The sequence below is a fragment of the Scomber japonicus genome, chromosome 18 (genome assembly GCF_027409825.1).
Source record: "Scomber japonicus isolate fScoJap1 chromosome 18, fScoJap1.pri, whole genome shotgun sequence".
Taxonomy (NCBI): Eukaryota; Metazoa; Chordata; class Actinopteri; order Scombriformes; family Scombridae; genus Scomber; species Scomber japonicus.
Genome location: NC_070595.1, coordinates 16,955,930 through 16,980,732, shown reverse-complemented (window position 1 = coordinate 16,980,732; position 24,803 = coordinate 16,955,930). Strand labels below are relative to the sequence as shown.

At 40.0% G+C, this 24,803-nt stretch overlaps 2 protein-coding genes across 3 annotated transcripts; one reads left to right on the top strand and one right to left on the bottom strand.

The window, feature by feature from the left end:
* Positions 1-10: 10 nt before the first annotated feature.
* strada (STE20 related adaptor alpha) lies at positions 11-12,592 on the bottom strand. Its single transcript, XM_053338821.1, has 11 exons — positions 12,463-12,592; positions 10,678-10,741; positions 5,079-5,181; positions 4,689-4,810; positions 4,322-4,430; positions 4,096-4,219; positions 2,988-3,159; positions 2,767-2,871; positions 1,691-1,947; positions 1,555-1,597; positions 11-1,140 (listed from the first exon to the last, which is right to left on the bottom strand). The coding sequence occupies exons 2-11, from the start codon at positions 10,687-10,689 to the stop codon at positions 985-987; spliced, it is 1,203 nt and encodes a 400-aa protein (XP_053194796.1). The 5' UTR covers positions 10,690-10,741; positions 12,463-12,592; the 3' UTR covers positions 11-984.
* Positions 12,593-12,665: 73 nt separating this feature from the next.
* ddx42 (DEAD (Asp-Glu-Ala-Asp) box helicase 42) lies at positions 12,666-22,180 on the top strand. Of its 2 annotated transcripts, XM_053338817.1 has the most exons (18): positions 12,666-12,711; positions 14,631-14,846; positions 14,948-15,098; positions 15,192-15,253; positions 15,620-15,656; positions 16,094-16,246; positions 16,342-16,446; positions 16,683-16,802; positions 16,910-17,086; positions 17,208-17,336; positions 17,440-17,539; positions 17,626-17,673; positions 17,758-17,855; positions 18,190-18,466; positions 19,283-19,509; positions 19,596-19,706; positions 19,838-19,951; positions 20,811-22,180. In XM_053338817.1, exons 2-18 carry the CDS (start codon positions 14,638-14,640, stop codon positions 21,414-21,416), a joined length of 2,724 nt encoding a protein of 907 aa, XP_053194792.1. In that variant the 5' UTR covers positions 12,666-12,711; positions 14,631-14,637; the 3' UTR covers positions 21,417-22,180. The 2 variants fall into 2 exon arrangements, with proteins under 2 accessions (XP_053194792.1, XP_053194793.1); XM_053338818.1 differs by lacking the exons at positions 12,666-12,711; positions 14,631-14,846; positions 15,620-15,656 and having other exon boundaries at positions 15,057-15,098.
* Positions 22,181-24,803: the final 2,623 nt, after the last annotated feature.

Here is a 24,803-nt window from a genome sequence, read left to right as displayed (position 1 = left end):
CATTGTGTCTTTTTTTAAAGTTAAAACATTAAATCCAACACTTTATTCTTTAAGTAAAATCAAACATTTGCAACACTTTTTGCTTTGACCTCAAAACTTTGTTTTTCTTCAAAATACATGCAACCAGACAAAACAAGCACCAATGTAACATTCACGTTTGACATTAAGTAACATCATCACGCCCAGAGTTAAGTTCAAGGAAATACAGACTTCTACGCTCCGAGGGTTAAACTAAACAGATGTTACAGATTATTTTAACCTCTGTGCAACCAAAGTGAGGCGTACAGCATGAGATGGAGTTAAGACTGCAACACAGGCAGAGAGCTAAGAAATAAGTATACATGCTTTTTGTATTTTTATTCAGTGGACCCTCTGAAGGAATTTGAAACCTTCCCATCTGGTGTTTTAGAAGAGGGCTTCACTGAGTCATCTGTGAGGACCGGTGTGTGCACTCCTTATGGCGGTCTCGCTGAGCAGATGGTCCACTTTACAAGTGGCTGTGTTCAAACAAGAGGTAGAGTGTCCCCCTCTGAATATTCAGTAGCAGCTTCCCTCTGATCCTTTTTTTTTTTTTTTTTTTAAATGAGAATCTTTAGGATTTTAGGCTACATCTACATCCATAGACGCTCCTCTGAGGAGTAGAGAGAAGTCCGGTTGTGTTTTGGTTCCAGTGGGGCTTGAGTTGTGTGAGTACAATCTGTAAACAGGTGTGTGTGTGTGTGTGAGAGAGAGAGAGAGAGGCCTTCAGTGCAGTGCAAAAAAAGTCTGTGCATATCTAGAGAACAAAAGCACACATCAAAGAAGAGGCAAGATGGCTGCCGGCTTCTGAACATCCGAGAAGAGCCTTTTTTTAGCTCCTCGTCCCTTTAGATGGAGGCTTGTGTTATTTACAAGAAGACCGTTACAAAAACAAATCTCGTCCCGTCCGCTCACAGAGTTTCTCGTCAGAATCCTACGAGCGTCTCCACGCCGTGTCATCCACTGTCAGAAGTCCCAGTCGTCCATGTCCAGGTGGCTGAGACCCGACTCAAGACTGGCCAATCCGGAGGGAGAGCCGTGTAGCCGGGAGGTCTCGAAGCTGGTGATGGGGGACACGGGCCTCAGCAGCTCAGGCAGCGCCTCTGATGGCCGCCGTTTGATCTGAGAGTGAGGAGAGAAGATTAAAACATTAAATCAGTAACCTTATCAGTTTATTCTCTGTCATACTTAACAAAGGTTCATCTTTTTCTTTATTTAAACTGAAATAAGTGGCAACATGAAAGCATTTTGAGGCTTTTCTTCTTGATGAGACTTTCTGTATTGCAGTGGTTTACATTTAATGATGCTTTATGTACAGTTTATATATTTCTGTACATCAAATAATAGAAAAGCCGCTCTGTAATGTAAGACCACAACTTCCTGTTTCAATTAAAGCAAGAGAAAAAAAACAGACATCACAGAGCATAGTGGGCTTTTTTAGCTGCTAAGTTAAGAAGATTCCCCTAAAAAATGATAGAATAATGTAAATTTGACATGTGTTTCTATAAAAAGGGACGATATCAGTATCTTACACACCTGTTTGAAGAAAGGATGGCCTGTGAGAGTGGTGGCAGATGGTCTGGAAGAAAGGAAAAATATTTTAGTGTCTCGATCTTTAACAATTCTACAATACATCTACAATATTTCAACATGCAGGTTAAGATTGTTCCACCTCTTCTCCGGGTCTCGCTGTAGACAGAGCTCGACAAACGCGTGGAAGTGTGGTGAGAAGGTCCGGTTGTAGGGGTGTCCTCCCGTCGACGACGACGAGGGCTCTCCGTTGGAGTGGCGAGGCCCTCCGGCTCCCATTCCCTCGCAGATCCCGGAGTCGGCCCCGGAGCGAGACGGCTTCAGGGACAGTTCCTCTGGAGGGATGGTGGTGGTGTCCAGCAAACACGGCACCGTCCCGTTTAGCTTCTCTAGCAGCATCTGTGGAAGTCAAACGGGAAGGCAGAGAGAGTTAAAGTTTGGGTAAAGTATTGCAACTCTCTCCTTTCTGGGTTACCTCAAAAATGTCTCTCTCGCCTCCAACTAGTTCAGAACGCAGCAGCTAGGCTTCTTACTGGTTTTAACAGACGACATCACATCACCCCAATCCTTACTTCTTTTCGTTGGCTCCCTGTTCATTTTAGAATTGATTTTAAGATTTTACTGATCACTTTTAAAGCACATCTGGGTCTAGCTCCAAGCTACATAACTGACATGTTAACTCCCTATGAGCCGGCCCGCAGCCTTAGATCCTCTGGGTGGGGCCTTTCTGGTTGTTCCAAAGTCATGGCTGAAATGTAGAGGGGGCCGTGCTTTTGCCATCAGGGCCCCTCAGCTTTGGAACAACCTGCCCGAGGAAATAAGGCTCACATGTTCAGTATCTTCTTTTAAATCACTTCTCAAAACTCACTTCTACAGACGAGCTTTTATGTGATGTCATCTGCTTGTCTGTTCATTCTGCTTACTGCTATACTGTCTTTTATTTAATCTTATTTTACTTTGTCTTATTTATTTGATATATTTTTACATTCTCATGATCTCCCACTGTATTCCATTGTCCTCTACTCTCTTCCTGTCAATGTCAGTCTTGTTACCTCTCTCTATGTTATATGTCTTGTTTTTTATTGTAATGCTTTTGCTTGCCTTGTCTGTCAAAGCACTTTGTGAACTTTGTTATTGAAAGGTGCTATATAAATAAAGTTATTATTATTATGTAGTGAAGAAGTAGAGCAGGTTTAAAGATGATGAGTCTCTGTTTACCTGTGTAGCTGGCATGTCTTTGAAGGGCACGTGTCCGTTGGCTAGTTCACAGGCCGTGATGCCGAGGCTGTAGATGTCCGACCGCGAGTCGTAGCCCTGCAGGTTCTGATAAAAAAAAAAAAACAATTCACAACCTTGTAACTCGACTGCATTTCCAAAAACCGGTTCCCCCAGGTGAGAGATGGTATCATATTCTTCTACAGCGTGTAGAAATGTCGTACCTGCTGCAGCACCTCAGGGCTGAGCCACGGCAGCACCTTGACGCTGTACTGGGGGAAGTCGTGGACCACTTTGGCTCTCTGGCCGTGACGGATCAGACTGAAGATGCTCCGCAGACCTGACATGCACACCCGTCCGTCTGCTGAGATCAGCACGTGGCTGGCTTTCACACTCCTACACAGGATAGAAAGATAGAAGCTAGAGCTGATATATTTACTGGAATTCAAATGTAAGAAAGATTGGTTCATCAGTGTTGAAACAGATACTGGATTATCAGACTTTTGACTCCTAGCTCCAAATGAACATCCAAACATCTACTTGTAATTGCTGTGTATAATTATATTTCATTTAATTAGTTATTTTCTTATTTTATGTTTGCTGCTGTTTCTTTTTTTCCTTTCTTTTTAATTGAGCCTCACCATCAATGATCTCTCAAGTATAAATAAAGGTTATTTTATTTTATTCACTGGCCTCATGGTGTCAATCTGTAAAACCTAGAAGATTTTATTATTCTGGTGTCCCATAATGGTCTAAAACAGGGGTGTCAAACATGCGGCCCGTGGGCCAGAACCAGCCCACTAAGGGGTCCAATCAGGCCCAATGGATAACTTTTCAAGTAATTCCAATTTTTCCATAAAACACACTGTTATTCTCCCTTAATTTCACTCGCCATTCACAGTCAAGGCTTCTGATCTTCCCGTGCACATCCAGGTTGAGATAACTTAGAACGTGATTCAGATTTTAAAGGCACATTTAACTTGGTGTGCTTGGACACATTTTATCAGTATCTCTTACCAGGATGACAAAACTTTGGCTGCAAAAAAAAAAAATGTTTGGGACAACTTGTGTTTATGAAAAAGCTTCTTCATCTGTTATTATATTATAATCTATTATGCAAATATTTTACTGGTGTGGCCCACTTCAGATCAAACTGGGTTGTATGTGACCCTTGAACTAAAATTAATTTGACACCAAAAAGCTGCATTCTCCACCTCTATAATAACATGATTCTTGTGGAAACACTGATAATATCTGTTATTGTTTTACAATTCATATCTGCCTTCAAAAGCTTTTCTCACTGAGCCCAATCTGCAGGTGTGTGCGTCTTACCGGTGCACGTATCCCATGTGGTGGATGTATTCAAGAGCTCTGAGCATGCCTAATAAAATATACGCGATGGTCAGCTCAGTCATCCCATCAGTGAAATGTGAGCAGATGAGATCTCTGGCTGACCCTGAGAGAGAAAAAAAAAAGATCAAACACACATGAACATGGTGAGAAAGCTCTTAAAGGAAAAGTCTACTTTAAAATATTCTTAACATCTTTTATTCCTCACCATAAGCCATGAAGGGGGAGATGACCCACAGCTCATTCTCAGCTATGAAGACGCTCTTGTAGGGTAAAATACTAGAGTGGTGAAATAACTTTGACACGTGTAGTTCGCCCTGCGAGGCAAAGAGGAAAGGAGGAGAGGAAATTACATCTTATTATATCAATAGACGACAGACGGAGAGGACAAGATGCTAAATCTAATTAGGCACAGATGGATGAGCTGAAAAGACGGGGGAAGTTAATCAGGACCAGACACAAAGGGTCGTATGAGCGTTCCTGATTCCAACAATGAGGATGAAAGGATGAAAGGATGGAAGGAGGAGAGTTAAGGGAGCTGAGTCATGCGGACTGATGGCAGATCGAGAGCAGACCTGCAGGTAGGTAACCATGTCATTAGTGCAGGACTCCAAGTCGATCCGTCGGATGGCAATGTGCTCCCCGGTCGGCCTGTATCGAGCCAGGTTAACGGTCATCAAGTCGTCCAGACCTCGGCCTAGAACACAGACGTGGATTTTCTTTCATTTTAAAAGACTAAAAAACATCTTCCACTCCTTTTTTTTGTTTGTTTAATTGTGTTAAAAGATGTAAAAACACACAGTCACTGCATAGAAGTTTCAAAGATGTATTGAAAGCTTAATGAGACAGTAAATTCAGAGGCTAAAACAAAGATTCTTAAGGCTTTCTGGTTATGATACTAATACTACTACTACTAATAATAATAATAATAACAATAATAATAATAATAACTGCCGCTTACTGACCGATAACGGTGAGGAGCTCGTACGAGCCACTGTCAGGGAGGAAGCTGCCCATCGTGTCCCTACGTGGGAGGGAGGTCAGACTCTCCCGGCTGTCCTCATGGGCCTGGAGGCGGAGGAGGGGGGGAGTGGGGGGAGGAAAAGGAAACAAGAGATAACTGAAGGTCGGCCGAGACACTGACTTCATTTGCTACAGTGCAGGACTGTGAGTGACAACTGGAGGCCTGGTCGTGTGGTGGAGTATCATATCATATAAATGTGATAACTGTTAAAAGAAAAAAGGACAGACTGAGTGGATGTGAGGTGTGTTACAAAAAGGCACAAAGTGTGTTAGCTTGACCTAAGGCACTAGTCAAAGAGAAAAACAGGAATTAGAAGACATTAGTATCAGAAGACACAAGCCTAAACCATCACCAGTAAATATTTAAGTCTATTAATTAAAACAGATTCTGACTTCATACAGTGGGGGGAATTTATTTCAGTAAATTTATTTCCAATGAGGCTATTCACATGAAACTTTCAACAGATATTGGTATTACCTCAAGAAATCCACACATATAAAGAAATGACACAGGAAAAAAGTCTGGTGAAAATTAAATGAAGTGAATATCCCGATTGGAAATATATTCACTGAAAAAAAATTTCAATATTTATTTCCCCCACTGTATTGTTTTGTGGCCCAAGACAGTAGTTGAGTAATTGTGAACTGTTCCTATAATAAAAACTGTGTAATAACAGAACAATCACATCAATACAGAGTCACAAAATGAAGCTTAAGAATATCTTATGCCTTCCTGTGTTTACTTAACAATAATTAGATTAAAGCATCACAAACACAAAGTATAAAACTTCGTCTTTGGCAGTGGGGGACTCCTGACTTCCATCAATTTATCGCCGTTCAAATGATGGAAAATGGACAGATTGCAAGTAGCAAGCTGATGAAGGCAAGCCGTGTCAGTTTCCATGGTGACCTGCGCAGAAGATGCACATTCATAACTGGAATAGTGCACCTTCTTTGAGCCGGATATCGAGATCGGAGACTCTAAAATAAATATACTCACAGTTGCATTTTTCCTTCGTATTCCTACCTGAATCTTAACCAGTTTACATTAAACAAAACCGTCATGACAGCGAAGTCGAACATCTGGCGAGGGGAACATCTGTGTAAATGTCGATCTAATCAGATGGGCCACTTGGAGAAACCGCCATCCTGATTAGATCCAGAGAGGAGGTGTGCCATGCATTTAGCTTAAAAGCTTGAACACATGGAACTCCATCCATCCATCCATCCATCCATCCATCACTATATCTGTGGTACAGCTCCACATCTACACACTGTGAGACTCTCATCGGTATCACCATCGACTCTACGACGGGCCGCCGGCACAGACAGGAAGTGTCAAACTGTCACTGAGTACTCACAACACAACATGAGTCAAGACTTTTTAGTGAAGGGATGGAGTAGAAGACACCAGAGTCCAAAAATAGAGTAGTTAACAGCACAACACACAACTATAAAGAGTAGGCAAAGTGCACAAGAGGATTATGTGCTATCTGTCTCTTTTTTTTGTTTTAAAAAAGGCAAAAAGCTTAACTTCCTCTTCCCTATCAAGAGGCCCCCGGTGAGTGTGAGGTGGGATGGGCCCCTCTAAGCGACGACGAGCATGTGCAGCAGTGTCGTGAACCGATCACTCATGCATGCATGAATGTGCAAAAGCCTCGAGGGGAGGGGGGGGGGGGGGCGGGGGGGGGGCGTGTGTGTGTGAATATTTCTACGTGTTATAAACCTCTATCTGCACACGCACACACACGCATGCATGCACGCACATCCACAAAAGGCAAAATGGGGAAAATGGGGGAGGTGGGTGGAAGGGTGGAAGGGTGGAGGAAAGGGGGGGGGGGGGGGGGGGTAGTGATAATGCAGTGACAGGAGTACCACACTTACTTTCCTGTGAGAGACTCCCTGAGCTTGCTCTGGGGTAGAAAAACCACATCAAATGACATAAAGACATGTACACACACACACACACACACAACAAGAGAAGGGTCTGAGTTTAGAGCAGCTCTTCAAACTGGGAGAACTGGGAGTCTAACAGGAAGTCTAAACCCGGCAGCTTTCATCTCTCAGGTGACCACCCACAAAGTAAAGTGACACCCTATTTTCAGCACAGTTTCATGATAGCTTGTGTGACTATTATTCAACTGAAACTGCAAAAAATACCCCAACTCTAATTCCAGTAAAATGCTTGAATCTGCAAAAAGAACTAACTAAACACTGCAGGCTCTTATCAGAAATTATGTAAGGCAATGGGAGAACAGCACAGCCATAAAAAAAGAGGAAATAAATATGTAAAAAAAGGCGACATCATGCAACATTGTGTAATGACTGGTCAGCTAGAAAATGAAGATGAGGTCAAAGCTTGCAATGAAAACTTAATCCACCCCCCAAGAAACTTTTCATAATACCTAATATTACCCTGACTATTCATGAGGAGAAACTTCATGAATATAAATGTTTACGGTTCAGTTACAACTCACAATCTACAGTCCTGAAAATCACCTTGTTACAGATCAGTGCTGTATTTCCCATCAAAACCAAACATGTCTTCTCTCTGGTCTTAATGTGACAGCGGTAAATATCCTCAAAATATAAACCAGTGTTGTAACATCAGTCACAGAGTTGAAACATCTCCAGTCAGGGCTAGGGATGGGTATGGTTTTTAAAAAATGATGATGTGAATAGGATCATAAAATGCCACCACTCTTCCTCATCTAAATGATTCGATTTTTACACCAATGCATTTTGAATGTCTTGAAATTATTCAGACTTTCAGACAATCACAAGTTGCATTAAATCGAAGAACGCTTGTGATATTTTCTAACTCTGGATCGATTACAGGTATCGTTTGATGGGAGACATTTCGATACTAGTTGGTATTAATTTATTCCGGTCGATACCTTAAATGGTATTAGGTACTGATACCCAACCCTAGTCAGAGCTGATAAATGTTTTAAGAAAAGCTTTAAAAGAAATGAACACAAGCTAGTCCAGAAGTTCAAGTCTGTAAGTATATAACAATAATAATAATATTAATATTAGTGTGGATGGCAAAAGAGTTAAACCATTGTTTAAACCAAGTTTTCAGGTCAGTCAGGCAAGTGTTTTTTTTCAGAGCAGGACCAGCATAATTATTTAGATTTACTTTTCTGACTATAAAAACCATCAAATCAGCCTCACAGTAACTTATGTAATTATTCAATATACACACTGCTGGGGGAAAAGCTACAGTAGCAGACTACAGCTATGAATAATTGTATGAGTTGCAAGGCTTGGCTTAAAAAATAAACAGGTCATAATGGACAATGTCATTATAGAGATACATCAGCTCAGGCAGAAGCACTTAGCAGCTCATATTTATGCTAATTTCACTACAGCATGAGCGCAACAGTGGAGCCTGAAAAAAGGAGCACATGCTGGCTTTAACCCAACTGCAATCACACAGCTTGATAATGTACTGAGTTCTTATCTTTGCTGTGTCAGAAATAAGAAACACTACTGATTAAAAGTCATGTTTAAATCTAACGTGGTTAACCATTATGACTCACCTCAAGACAGATTTTTTTGGTATAATTGCAAATAAAAAAATAGAATTAGACGCAAGATAAGCACAATCACAAGAAGCGTTAAATAAAATGGCACACAAGACATTCATTAAAAAGAGATTCTTTTTTTTTGGTGCCGTCTTTGGATCAATTAACCTTCCTGTTGTCCTCCCGGGTCAAATTGACCCTGTCTGTTTTGACTGTTCCTTCTTTCCTTCCTTCCTTGTGTCTGTCCTTCCTTCCTCCCTCCTTCATTCTGTCCTTCCTTCCTTCTTTTCCTTCCTCACTCCTTCTTTCCTTCCCTCCTTCCTTCCTTCATTCTTTCCTTCATTCGTTCCTTCCTTCCTTCTTTTCCTTCCTCCCTCCATCCATCATTCTCTCTTTCTTTTCTTCCTCTCTTTCCTCCCTTCTGTCTTTTCTTCCTCCTTCTTTCTTTCCTTCCTTCCGTCCTTCCTTCCGTCCTTCCTTCCTTCCTCTGTCCTTCTTTCCTTTCTTCCTTCCTCCCTCCCCTCCTTCTCCCTTTCCATCATTCCTTCCTCCCTCCCTCCTTTCCTTCCTTTCCTTTCCTTCCTTTCCTTTCCTTCATTCTTCCTCCCTCCCTCACGTCCTTCCTCCCTCCCTCCCTCCTTTCCTTCATTCTTCCTCCCTCCCTCACTTCCTTCCTTCCTTGACTCGAGGACAACAGGAGGGTTAAAGCAAATAAAATAATGAGGCTAACGCTAAAGACAGATAACAGATGACTTATCGACTGAAGAGAAAACTGTTAAAAATTGCACCTTAGAGTACCTCACTTAAAAGCAATGCTTCAACTAAAGCAGTAGATGCATTTGTTTCTATTAGCGCTGATGAAGCCTCTAATGTGTAAGCAGTGTGATTCAACCCTTTTCGTTGTAACCCGGTTTTAGCCTCGGACCTCACCTCCAAATAACTCCAAATCCCGCAGGCTCTCCACACTCAATTTCTCAGATACCCAACGCTGACAGACACAGAGGGGGTTAATAACAGACATAGAAAGGAGAAGAAAAAAAAAGAGAGAGAAAGAGAAAATGCAAAGCAAGAATAAGGAAAAAGTTCCAGGAACAGGAAAAATAAAAAACACATTTTGAAGCTGTTGAATAACGGTGCTTTCATGCTGGCAACTGTAACAAGATTTCTGTCTATTGTGTGGAAGAAAAAAGAAAGTCATAGAAAAACATGACTATTAGACAATTAGAAACATCTAACACTTTTATGCATTATTTCTTGTCTGTAAGTAGATATAACACCATGAACACATATATAATCTAATACAACAGTCATTTAAAAGCTTATTATATTCAGATTCAAGTCAGAGAGCTGTTATATAATTGTATTGTAAATTATGAGACCATAGATATTTGATTTTGTTCTACTAGTCAGCGTTACATTGTGTTTATGTATAATTGTATCCACCCCTAAAAAAAATGACTGCAGAGATTTTCTGGATCATTACATCTCTTATCTAAATTATAATTACTTTCACTGATATTATCCAAATCTTATTCCCACACAATAATGAGCACTGTGAACCAATTCTTAAACTGAAATTTGACACATTGTGCTGCTTTGTTGAATTATATGTGTGCAGAAATTGCCAGCAGACATTAAAGATCCTTCTTGTAAATGTATAAAAATGTGTGATAGGCTTCATTGAATTAACACATTTTTAAACAAAGAGAGAAAATATCAAAGTTTGTCAGATACAAACTGGTCTCTGATGTGCTCAGTCAGAAGTTTCATTAATAAAACTGTACATTATCTTATCATGATAAAAAAAAAAAACATATTTGTGTTTATGAGCTGATTTCTTTTCCAGGGATTAAGCTTCGTCCTTGACCTTAAACAAACTTCAATAAACATATTGATAGAAAAACATGATTAGATTTAATCCTACGTCTAGAATTAGATTTAATCCTCGTTTGGGCGACCTGCCCTGTAAGCCTAAATGTCTAAAAAAAGGAAGTACTTGGCAGTCACTTACAAGAAAAGACATGGATCCTTTTGAGTGTGTTACATATGAGGCCGAAAACAGGTCCAGGGAATATCTGTGAAGACAACAAGACAACATGTATGAAGGTGTGAGGATGTTTCTGGTTACTCCAACATGCTCATTAACATTACAACACTTTACTTTAATAACACAGAAAACCTGAAAGGTCCTGAAAAATGTATCCATATCTGCATTACTATGAAACATATTTGACAACATCAAACACAATTTGTTTTTCTTCATGCATGATATTTAATAGGTGATTATTAAACTGAATGCGCTAAAGCAACTCCTTCCTTCCTCCCTCCTTCTTTCCTTCCCTCCTTCCGTCCTTTCTCCCTCCCTCCTTCCTTCCTTCTCTTCATTCCTCCCTCACTCCCTCCCTCCCTCCCCTCCCTCCTTCCCTTCCTTCCTTCCTTCCTTGACTAGGGGACAACAGGAGGGTTAATGCTAGTTTTTTTCTTATCTGTCTTTTATATTGATGCTTTTATCTTGTAGCACTTTGAGATTTGCTTCAAATGCGAAGTGCATTACAAATAAAACGTATTACTATTATTATTATTATTATTATTATTATTATGACACAGAAACCTTTAAATGTCGTGAAAAATGACTCACGTCTACAAAACATAAACAATATTGAGAAAAACATGAGTAAATTTAAGCAGCTTCTCTTTGCTTCATGCATGATGTTTAACAGGGTGATTATTAAACATTATGTGGTAAAGTGAATATCTTTCAGCAATTACTGTTCGTTTGAGTGATTACATATGTTTAAAATAATGATTTAGTAGTTGGATTGAACAGCATCCACACTTGCATATTTGGTAGCTATTAATATGAAAACAATGATTGTGAAGGAGGAGGATGTTTCTGTGCTGTCTCTTCATACAGGAGACAAAAGTCACTTCTGGTTTCTCCAACATGCTCATTAACATAACTACACTCTACTATAATAACACAGAAAACTTTAAATGTCCTGAAAATGTATTAACTTATAATCAAATATATGAACTTGTTTTTTGCTACATGCATGATGTTTACCAGGTGATTATTAAACCTTGTGTGGTAAAGCAAAGCTGTGACAGTAATTTATTGTTAGTTTGAGTGATGATGTACGTTTTAAAATAATGATTAGTGAGGAGCATTCATGCTTGCATATTTGGTGGCTATTAATCAATGAAACTGTATTTATATAGCACCTTTTCATACAGCCTAAGTGCTTCACAGTTGATTTACAATCTGATAATAAGACAGTACGTAAGTGACAACATGCAGAAAATGAATAAATAACGATGAGAGAACAAAAATTAAAAAACGCAAAAATGCATATATTAAAGAAAATAAGTATGATGATAAAAAAACCTTATTAGACTTATTATCAAACCTATCAACTTGTTTTGCTTCATGCATGACGTTTAATATGCATTTATTAAACGTCGTGTGATAAAGTGAAGCTCTCTCTTTCAGTAATTATTGTTAATTTTAATAATGAAATGATGATGTATTGATTGAAACGAACATGCATCCACACTTGCATATTTAGTGGCTATTAATACATGCAAAACACACAAATAACTACCTACAGATTGCACACGAAAACAGTCCTGATTAAGCCCAATAAAGGACATAAATCACTTAAAATGAGAGAAAAGTCGTCACAAGTATATTTTAGCTGCTAATGTTGCTAATGTTGTCATGATGGAGGGCGCAGGCTAGCTCTAGGGGGAAAACGCCGACTTAATTTAAGATTATTCTAACATCATAATGACTTACCAGTGCAGTGTTAAGCCTACTCGGTGCAAATATAATCTTTTAAGGGCAACTTAGTTAGCCAGACATCATTTTCAGCGTGCTGTTTTATTGACAGCTTGGTAGAGAGGGAGCGTCGCGTCGCGTATGTCACTACGTCACACCTACGTAGAGGGGAGGAGGGTGGCTGGTGCGTACAGATGACGCAAGCACCGCACTAGGGAAAAAAAGCAACACAGGAGCTTGTGTGACGATAATCAAGAAACAAAACAGGTAAACAGAGCTTGTTAGGCGCAATTAGAAAACATTAGATATGTTTAGACAGCGGAATATGTTACCAAGAAACGCGCCATGGTTTTAAATGCGTCTTAAATACGCTGAATTTGCGGTAAAGTGTTAGCCGCGCACACCCACCTCTCTCTCGGCCTAGCATTGCGGCCTTTAGCTAGCTTTCACAAAATACTGCGAAATATTGCACGATACTAAAGTGTTTTCACGTTAAAATGCGTTACTTTTAAGTGACCACCATTAGCCAGTAGCTTCCTCATATTGTTTAATTATTTATAGAGCTATATCAGTCAGTTTCTGAAGCGATGTTAAAAGCTTGTCTTGCAGGACCCCCATTCACATATTGCGAGGTCCAATTGCAACAATATCTTTGTTTAATATGCATAAATATATCTGGCAGTGTATGCAATATCCTCTGTTTGTAGCTAACTTTCTGCGGTGGAAATAAGTCTCAGTGAAAACAAAGCTAAAACGTATCTGAAACGTTGTGTTGTTAATTTAAACAAACATCTCATGTACCTGTATGGGACATTGACTAATGAGGCACAACTATGCTCCAGTGCATTTATCTCTGTTTTCTATTCAGTTTTTTAAAGCTAACTGGTATATGCCTACTGTGTGAGCTATATCGTTTAGAATTACACATGTGAACATACAGCTTGGTAGTTTTTTTTAGCTAAAAACTGTAAGCGTACAAAATTAAATGACCAAATATGGGAATGCACATTTCAGAAAGTTTTGGCAGATAAAAGCTGCTTTGTATAATTCAAAGTATTTCTAAATCAAACAACTACTAATTCTGAAATGATTTGGCACAAGGAATTGTAATATAAGTGCAATGTTCCTTTTGGGTACAATATCCAAAATTTGACTTTTGATTTAACAAGCAAACATCTCAGGGATTTCATAATGCTATTGGGACTTGATGTAATGCATTGGATTCATATGTAAATAAGGTAAACAAGACAGAATTGCAAAAAGTGTCCCACATTTCCCTAATATCTACCTTATGTCTGGCAATGTATGCAATATCCTCTGTTTGTAGCTAGTCCCAATGTAAACAAAGCAAAAAGTATCTCAAAGATTGTGTTGCTAATTTAGTCATCTCATGTACTTGGCCCATTTACTAATAATAAGCAGAGGTGTTACCTCTTGAGTAATCATCTACCAAAATACCCTTGACATAAGTGTTCCGTGCTTACATGCCAAATTTAGGAGAGGTATCCATTATTAAAGGATAGTTGCACAGCTTTTTTAGTCATTCCTCTTGTTCATACTGGCTATTAAAAGATCCCATTTAAATGTGCTTTCAGTGCAAGTAATGGGGGGCAAAAAAAGTGTCCACTTAGTTATTGTGTGCAAAAAATGCATGTAAAAGTTGATGTGAGGCTTATATTCAGCTTAAGCAGTCTGAGTTAGTCATATCAAGTGGATATCTGACACATTTACAGTCTTTTTAGTATCAAGTTCCCTCTTTGTGTTTCCCTGTTGAGCTGTGGTGGAAGTGTAGTAACAAAAAGAGGAACTTTGGCACTAAAAATTACTAACATTGAAAGATATTTGCTTGATTTGACTCATTTGGATGACTGACGCTTCATATTAGCTTCAGATGAACTTTAAAATAGATGTATGCACAGAAGGGGGACTGTGGATTTTGTCCTCGATCACTTACATCATAAATGGATCTTCAAATAGTCAGTATGTACAGGAGGAATGATTATGGCTAGAAAAACCTGTTTCAAAGTTTGTCTATCCACCTGATAGACAGACTTCTGAAGCCAGTCCTTTAAGAGTCACACTGTTAGGAGTAACTTTACATATGAACATACAAACTGACACTTTTGATGTGATAATTGGGGCATTTTAAGCAATTAAAGTACACTCTTGTTTGTTTGTTTTTATAGCACAGCCATGAACTGGAACAAAGGTGGTCCAGGTATTAAGCGAGGTTTTGGGTTTGGAGGATTTTCCCTTGCGGGGAAAAAAGAGGAACCTCAACTTAATCAAAAGTCTCACACATCATTCGGGCCCCCAGGATCCAGTGGATATGGGAAAAACCAGCAGCTTCCATCCTTCTACAAAATAGGAACAAAAAGAGCCAATTTTGATGAAGAAAATGCGTGAGTACTCCACAAACACACTGGAAAAAAAGAAAAACTATATTAAAACAAAAACTAATGCATGTAAGTATTAATTTGAATGTAATTACTTTCTCATCAAGGTATTTTGAAGACGATGAAGAAGAGTCCAGCAGCAATGCGGATCTGCCGTACATCCCGGCTGAGAACTCGCCCACACGGCAGCAGATGCAGTCTGGCGGCGGCTCAGACAGCGAGGACGACCCGCTGGATGCTTTTATGGCAGAGGTTGAGGTGAGAAGAGTCACAGTTAGGCAGAGACAAGCTAGGTTATCCTTCCTCTTGTTTTCTCTAACAAACCTTGTTGTTTTTTTATTACTCCCCCAGAACCAAGCAGCTAAAGACATGAAGAAACTAGAGGAAAAGGAAAAGGAGAAAAAGTCAGCCAAGTAAGACTTTATGTGTTTTTTTTTAGATAATTTAGTAGCTACTTAAATTCTGCATTTGAAATGAATAAAAAGAAGATTGCCCACAACTAAATTATTATTTTGTGAGCAAAAGTTTAATCCCTCTAATTTGGGATTTTGTTAATTTGTAGATAACTGTTGTACTATTTAAAATGAGACATTATAGTTTAAGTTTCTTCAAAGAGTGGCACTAAATTTGAGACTTGCAGCCATGCCTTTGCTGGCTTAATAGATTCTGTGTCATCAGGTAAGCAAAGAGCCACCTTTAGTCATGGAGGGATGTGGGCTGTCTTGGGTGTATGAACGAGCCGCAGGGAAGTTTTTTTTTTTCTCCGCTTGTCATTGCAGGGGTATTCGTGATGACATTGAAGAAGAAGATGAACAAGTGAGTGAGCCCTCCAAAATTCTTAATCCACTACATCGCTGAGTGATCAGAGAGGTCTCCAGTTCTCCAAACATTCCCTCTACCCTCTCTATATCTTTCAACGCCTCCCCCCTGCTCACCCTTCTCTTCCCCCCTCCTCTATCTGACCATGTAGGGTGCATTTAGGATCATTATGATGCCAGCTGTTTGTTCTTGTGTAAATTATTCTTCATGATTTGAAGTCTGGGAAAACAAAAGCATGTTTGATTTTTTATTTACTTCACCAAGTGACAGAATAGTTAATCAGATTGTGTACAATGTGTTTTTTCCTTCTGTGATAAGGCTGAATGTCTCTTTAAGGGATTTGTGAGTTTCTCCGGTGCCTGGATGGTGCCTGGATGCTGTGGTAAAGCAGCATAGCGGCTCAGTTTTCACATGAACTTCTGTGCTCTCTGCAGGAAGCCTACTTCCGCTACATGGCAGAGAACCCCACAGCCGGCCTGACACTAGAGGAAGATGAAGAGAACATTGATTATGACAGTGATGGAAACCCGATTGCACCGACCACAAAGAAAATCATCCTACCTCTTCCTCCTATTGATCACACTGAGGTACAGCTGAATATACAACATTATATTTTTATTTTTATGTAATATGAGAGATTTTATTGTGATTTTTATAACCATTGTGTCTCTTTTTATCACAGATTGATTACCCACCGTTTGAGAAAAACTTCTACAACGAGCACGAGGAGCTCAGCAACCTGACTGGAACTCAAGTGATCGAGTTAAGGCAGAAACTGAACTTGCGGGTAAGTTCAGGATTCATGCACGGTGGCGTATAAATGTTATATAACTGAAACTATTAACATGTTGTAGCAGCTGTTTAGTCTGCCTCAGTCATTTTTGTTTTGGATCCAGACACAAAAAGATCTTTGGAGACCTTCATCATCGTTGTTCTTAAGAACAACGATGAGAAGCAGGAAACAAAGCAGGAAACAAAGGACATTAATGTCCTTTGTTTCCTGCTTCTCTTTCTCATTCTCAGGTGTCTGGTGCCGCCCCTCCTAAACCTTGCACAAGCTTTGCCCACTTCACCTTTGATGAGCAGCTGATGCACCAGATCCGCAAGTCTGAGTACACTCAGCCCACTCCAATTCAGTGCCAGGTACAGTAAGAGTTTCTCTCCAGGTTGCAGCACAATTGACTGTTACTGTGTTTTAAAAAAAGAATAATTTAATAATGATTAATCCCTTTTCTGAATCTTGGATTTAGGGTGTGCCCATAGCTCTGTCTGGACGTGACATGATTGGTATCGCCAAAACTGGCAGCGGTAAAACTGCAGCTTTCATCTGGCCCATGCTGGTTCACATCATAGACCAGAAGGAGCTGGAGCCAGGAGAGGGGCCCATCGCAGTGATCGTGTGTCCCACCAGAGAGCTTTGTCAGCAGGTATGTAGTGCAGAGAGATTTGAAGTAGCGGGATATTGGATGAGCTGCTATCTAAGAGTGTCAAGAGAGTTGGTTTACCAGGGAGTGTGTGTGTGTGGTTTTTTTTTTCACTATTTCGCAGATCCACGCAGAATGTAAGCGTTTCGGGAAAGCCTACTCGTTGCGTTCTGTGGCGGTTTATGGAGGAGGCAGCATGTGGGAGCAGGCGAAGGCTCTACAGGAGGGAGCAGAGATTGTGGTGTGCACACCGGTAAGAAAAGAAAAGACCTTAACCTTGATGCTCAGAAGAAAAATCCACATGACATATACGGTTGAAACAAACGTGAGATTGTACTGAAAATGTGTGTTTGCAGGGTCGTCTGATTGACCACGTTAAAAAGAAAGCCACATCCCTGCAGAGAGTGTCGTACCTGGTGTTTGATGAGGCTGATCGCATGTTTGATATGGGCTTTGGTAGGTTTGCATTACCAGCACTCTGTAAAAGATGTGATTTGTGCACAGTATCTCATTTATGTTGTTGTTTCTCTTCTCCTTTTTAGAATATCAGGTCAGATCTATCGCCAGTCACGTCCGCCCAGACAGACAGAGTAAGTGTTTTTTCCCCCTAAACTATCATTCACTGAAAGACTGTAAATAAATTGTTCTAATTCTGAATGTGTTTGCCCTCACAGCTCTTCTGTTCAGCGCTACCTTTCGAAAGAAGATAGAGAGGCTAGCCAGAGACATCTTGGTAGACCCTATTCGTGTGGTGCAGGGAGACATTGGAGAGGTTTGTGGCTTCACACATCATCAACTAACCCATAATCATTTGTTATACTGTTTCTGAGAGCTGTAGCTGTAGTTTAGAGATACATGTTCCCCCTTTTCAGAGCGTCTGTGTGCTCTTAAAACCCTAAAATACATGAAATTGTTATTATAAATGTTTAATTTCAGAATAAAAAGTACATTTATCAGTCAGCATTTGAAAAGGATAAATGATTCTGGCTATTTTTGAACTATTGTGGCAGCCAAAGTTATCTTTAGGTTTAATATGTAAGTATTTAAAATGTAAAAACTACAAGTTGAGGCATGCAGATGTTTTATGACCCTTTCTCTCCGACCAGGCCAACGAGGATGTGACCCAGGTGGTGGAGATGCTTCCCAGCGGCACTGATAAATGGGGCTGGCTCACCCGGCGGCTGGTAGAGTTCACCTCCTCTGGCTCAGTCCTCATCTTCGTCACCAAGAAGGCCAACTCCGAGGAGCTGGCCACTAACCTGACGCAGGAGGGCTACAGCTTGGGCCTCCTGCACGGAGACATGGACCAGAGTGAGAGGAACAAGGTTATCAGTGACTTCAAGAAGAAGAATTTGCCCATTTTAGTGGCCACCGATGTAGCAGGTGAGTACAAGAGCTACAACCTTTTTCCCTTCACTCCACATCGACATTTACTCTTCTGTGTGAGCGGAAATATGAACATAACTGTGCCCCATTTGAAAGTTTGTGCTGTGAAATGACAGTTTAGTCTCTGCTTCCCCTCCAAATAGATTTCTCACCACCACATTTGGCATCAAAGGCTACACAAAATACCTAATTTACACCTTTTTGTATTCACATTTTCAGTTTGTGTATAAAAGAACAGCTGGAAATGCTGAGAATTTGGGAAAACGTGCTTGCACTTGGTTGAAAAAGCAAAATTCAATTCAAGGAAACAGATTTAGCAATTAAATTTTGGTATGCATGGACTGACTAACCTTTTTTTTCCCTCACAATTTGAGGAATACCTGGATCTGTTTTTCGTTGCATTATGTTGTTACACCTGCTTCTTCTGCAGTAGTTTTAGTAGTTTCCATCCAATGACCCCAACTGGAAATGAAACCACCACCAGCTGTTTCTAACTTCAAATATTCAAATACTCAGCAGTGAATGGAAACATGCATCAAATTCAATATCTCCTCTGCCAATATTCTGGACATTTGGTTAAAATTTGCATTACATTTGGACGAAAGCTTGTTTGTGTGATGCCACATTTAACTGTTTACAACCCTCCATTAAAAACCACAAGCAGATAATATTTGTTCTGTGTAGATCTGTTCAAATCACAGTATATTTCAATGAAAAGCTTGTATCAGTGGTATATGTGGAGAAATCTCATCCCATTTTAAGCCGAGAAACAACGTTAAAACTAACCTGCTTCCTGTTTTTATTTCCTCTCAGCTCGAGGTCTGGACATCCCGTCCATTCGTACTGTGGTGAACTACGACGTGGCGCGAGACATCGACACGCACACGCACAGGATCGGCCGAACCGGTCGCGCCGGAGAGAAAGGTGTGGCTTACACCCTCCTCACCAACAAAGACACCTCATTCGCTGGTGACCTGGTGAGGAATCTGGAGGGAGCCAATCAATCCGTTTCCAAAGAACTGATGGATTTAGCCATGCAGGTGAGCTAAAGGAGGAGAAAAGTCTTACAGTAACATGTCTGGTTAGGAGGAATTGTTTTGACCTTTGGACTTTTGTTTTTATTCAGAATCCGTGGTTCAGGAAGTCCAGATTTAAAGGCGGTAAAGGAAAGAAGATGAATATCGGTGGAGGTGGACTTGGTTACAAAGAGAGACCAGGACTGGGGGCTGAAAGCTCCGTGAGTTACAAATAATGACTTTAAACCTGTTTTACATGATTTTTTGGTTTGTTTGTAATGTGTTTATAATGTTAGTGATTACTGTGTGCCGTAAACTGTTTCTGTTGTTGTTGTTGTTGTTGTCCTTGCAGGAACGCAGCAGCAGCAGCAGTATTTTGTCTTCCACTAGCAGCTACGAAGGTTACAGCAAACCAAACACGGGGGCGATGGGAGACCGCATGTCAGCGATGAAACAAGCCTTCCAGGTATACCTCTGTCTTTGCCACTAAACCTACTTTGCAGTTATTTATATGGTTTTTCTTTAAGTTCATCCTGATAGTCTTCCGGTTAAATGTTATTTTATTCTTGGTTTTATTCCGCTATGATCTATTGCTGTTATTTTTGCAAGTATGTGCTGCAATTCATTTGTCTGTTTACTATTATTTAATACTTTAATACTTCTATTATATTTGTCACTTGTGTTATGTTTAACAGACTACAAGTTGTTATTGTTGTTGTTTTATTTTAGCCAGTCTCAAATAGGACTGGGCCATATGGAAAAAATCTAATATCACAATAGTTTTTACCAAATATCTCTACTCATATTGAACCAATATGGTTGAGATTAGAGATTTTCACACAACATTTACAGTGTGAGTTTTATGATAAATATGAGGATATAATGACTTAGTAGGTGAAAGGCAAATAATAGAACAGCTAGAACAGTCTGGTAAACTCAGAAAATTACATTATTTTACTGTAATGTAGCTTTTAAAACCAGGATAAGACTCTTATAACATGTCATGATATTGCAAAATCCTAAATCTAAGACTTTATCTAGCTTATATTGACCACTGTCCCTTTTTGCCTCATTAGATTATTAAAAATCAAATCTCACAGAATTAACCTGATGCACCAGATGGTTTGTGAAGCAGCTGGATTCATGAGATCGCGTGAGGATCCTGATAGGACACTGACCTGACGCTGGTCTGAACCACCAATGGTCCAGACATTAGCATATGACTTTGAAGCCTTACAAGATAGATTCTCGTGATCTCGTCAGTCCTTCTGCCTCACACGGTAACTTAATAATGACCTTCTTCTCAACGTGTCCTCTTCTTTTAGGCTCAGTATAAGAGTCACTTTGTGGCTGCGTCCAGCGGCCCTCCAAAGCTCACCACCAAATCCAATAGCTCATCAGGTTGGACCAGTGCTGGCAGCCTGAGCTCTGTACCCACAGAGTCCCCCAACGGCTCAGAGCGGTCCCACGCTGCCACCATGTCCCTGTCAGGCTTCACCAGCGCCGGCACCCTGAGCTCAGTGCCCACCAGTCAGACCAGTCCACAGCAAAGCTTCCCTCCAGTTGCCCCCGCCCCGCTACGAGATAACTCACGGGACAGACACCAGGAGGACTGGGGTCGCCACGGAGACAGTCACCACCGCCACAGCAGCGACAGGAGCGAACGGCACAGCGGAGACAGCCGCCACGGGGATCGGGATCGCCACGGAGACAGAGATCGCGACCGCTACGGGGATCGGGATCGCTACAGTAGCAGCGGCAGCAGCAGTGGCAGCCGCCATGGCGACAGTCGTAACGGAGACGGGAACAGGAGGGACAGAGAGGACCGACGGAGTGAGAGGGATGGAGGGGAAGGGAGGGGGGACAGAGGAGATGATAGCTTCGCTGTTCCCGAACCGCCAAAACGTAGAAAGAGCAGGTGGGACAACTAAAAATAAATAAAAACACATAAAAAAATCAACACAATCGATTAAATAATTGCTCCATGACGAGCTTGTCTATTGTAGGCAGGAAGCAGAACATATCAGAAGCCCTGACACAAGCACAGGACGTTGTTAGAGAGGGGGGTTTTTGTGGACTTTTGGAGAAATGAGACTCTGCTGTTAGGTTGGTTAGGACCTTATGAGTCCGACAGAGTTTGTAGACAGATGAACACGAGCAACTCAGAGACAGCCACTGTACATACATCATCAAGATTGTTTTTTGTTGTTGTAAGTCATTAGGATAAAGCTAAAAGAGCTGTAATGAATTCTGCTGTCAGTAAAATAATTTCCAAAGGATGTTTTTGGTTGTCGTCTTGTTTCTTCTCGCAGAACTAACACGCTTTCGTGCTCGCAAAACCGGACTTTTTTTTTTTTTTTTGTCCAATTAATCTAATGGATCTTTGCCAAGTGTTTGTGTATTTGCATTTCGTTCATCTACAAAATCTACAAAGCTAACTCTTACAAACTGTTTCATTATTTGAAAGGGCGGCAGCAGCGGCTCTGTGATGATTCACATTGATAGATGTCAATAAAAGTTATAGGTCTTATTGTGTCTTGTATTCAAGTCTTTAGTGAAGTGCCTTTCCCTGGCATTTAGTCTATGCTTTTGAAATGTTTTTTCAAGAAGATGCGTAATGTTTGTGTGAGGAGTTTCTCGCTTTCAGTCAAACTCGGATAATGTGAAGTTTTGATTAAAAAGACTTTGGCATCTACTCTTGTGTCCTTTTTCCTCACAGTCAGTCAATCTGTCCTTTTCCCACTGAAATCATCTGCAGTCCATTCTTTAAAAGCAAAATCATGTTTTTTTTCTGATTGTCAAATACTTATGTTGTACTTAATAATTACTTTATACAGATATAACTAGTTGATACAGTTTTACTTTGATGATATAGTAGTGTAGTATGAATAAAGTAGTTTAGACTCATTGATGGCATAGACATGAAAACCAAAAAGCACCAGTACTAAAACATATTCTGAGGATTTCATTAATAAAAAGCACAAATATTCAGTGGTGGAAAATAACTACCTAGTACTGTACTCAAGTATAATTTTTAGGTACTTGGACTTTCTGCTTCTTTATACTTCCACTCCACTAAATTTCAGAGGGAAATATTGTACTTTCTACTCCATTACTTTTATTTGACAGCTTTAGTTACTTTTCAGATGAAGATTTGACACAATGGATAATATAACAAGCTTTCAAAAATCAACACATTGTTGAAGATGAAACCAGACTTCTGACCTCTAATTTAAAGCAAGTCGATTCTAGCTGGGGCACCTCATTAAATTTCAGATGTTTTTGGTTTGTCTGGGTTTTTTTGTATATATGTGCAAATAACTAAAGTAGTTCCACCAAATAGTGAATTATACACTTAAAACGTTTCATGGTTTCATTGAGATAACCGTTCAGTGAGGTAAAATTATCCAATATGTCCCAAAACAACACATTATTTGTATGTGTCAACTTCCCATACTCCTATTAATCATCTCACCATCCCTCACATTTATCTGCTGACCCTTTGGAGGGACTTGACCCCTAGGTTGAGAACCACTGGACTAAACTAGCTAACTGTATATAAAGTATTGAAAACTAGCTCCACCTCCAGCAGCTACAACAGTAACATGCTGCTTTTACACTGATGCTTCACTATTAATAATCTAATGATGTCATATATAATAATATATCAGCTATTGCAGTATCATCAGTACTTTTGAGTACATTTTGCTATTACTATAGGCACTTTCACTGAAGTATTATCTTTAATGCAGGATTTTTACTTATAATTTAGTATTTTTTAACATTGCTGTATTGGTACTTTTACCTAAGTAATTGATTTTAATGCTTCTTCCATAATGATGTCAGATTAATAAATGAAAAGCACTTTTAGCACAATTATCATCAAGAGACACTCATGCTCCAGTCGTAGTCTGTTATTTATCCGAGGCCCCGTGAACGCATCAAGAGAAGATGAGAACCGCGCGACATCCTACGAACACTCTTAGCCCCGCCCCCGTGAAAACTGCCAGGGGGGGCGCGTTCAGTAAAAAGCTCGCCCCCGAGAGGCTGCGCTCGTACCACTGTGGTCTATGGAGAGTGAGAGAGGCCAAAAATAGTTTTATTAGTGATTTTTATCTGCAGGATAAAAATCTTGGATGCTTTGAGAGAAGATAGTTTCATTTTGACTTGTTCTTTTTGCTGTGTTTAGGAGGAAATCAATCAATCAATCAATCAATCAATCAATCAAATTTTATTTATATAGCAGTTCAATGTGCTTTACAGTTGACTGATGACCAGATAATAGGACAGAACAAGAGACAACATAAAGAAAATGAATACAAATGATGAGAGAGACAAAAACGGAGACCAATGCACGCAAGAGAAAATACAGATGATTAAAATATTTTTGCATTTAAATGAATAAATAAATAAATGAGAGCTTGTGTTCACAACTGTGTGAATTTGTAGCTTAACTATGTGATCATTTCCAAAAAGGCACATTGTCTCATCACATTGATCATATTTCTTATTTTTTTCTTTTGTAAATATACACTCAAGGCCAAAAATATTAGCACCCCTTCACTTCTGTCAGATACTGTGCCACGTCTCCCAGAAAATTATTGCAATTACAAATGCTTAAGTATTCACATGTGTGTTTCTTTTGTTTGCATTGGAACAACACAAAATGATCGGCACCCACAGCTTAATATTTGGTAGCACACCCTGTGGAAAAAATAACTGAAATCATTTGCTTCCTGTAACCATGAACAGGTTTCTTACACCTCTCTATTGGAGTTTTGGACCACTCTTCTTTTCAGATTTGAAGGTTTAGGGTAACGGTTACGGTCTCTGCCCAGATGTTCTCTGACATTCACATCTGCACTCATTGTTGGCCATTTCAGAATTATCTAGCCCTTTGTCTTTAACCATCTCTGAGTGTATTTTGATGTGTGTTTTGGGTCATTGTCCTACCTTCTGACACTGGACACTGCGCCTCAAAATTCTTTAGTAATAGTCATCAGATTTCATGATACCATTCACACAGTGAAAGCATCCGATGCCAGAAGCAGCAAAGTAATCCCAAATCATCTGTGAACCTCCACCATGTTTGACCAAAGGGACCGTGTTCTTTTCTTTGAAGGCCCCATTTCATTTTCTGTAAATAGTACCATGATGTACTTTACCAAAAATCTCTCTTTTGGTCTCATCTGTCCACAGTACGCTCTCCCAGAAGGATTTTGGCTTTGTCACATACGTTTTGGTGAACTCCAGTCTGGCTTTTTTATGCTTTTGTGTCAGCAGTGGTCTCCCACCATAGTGTCAAGAGCAGGGGTTCC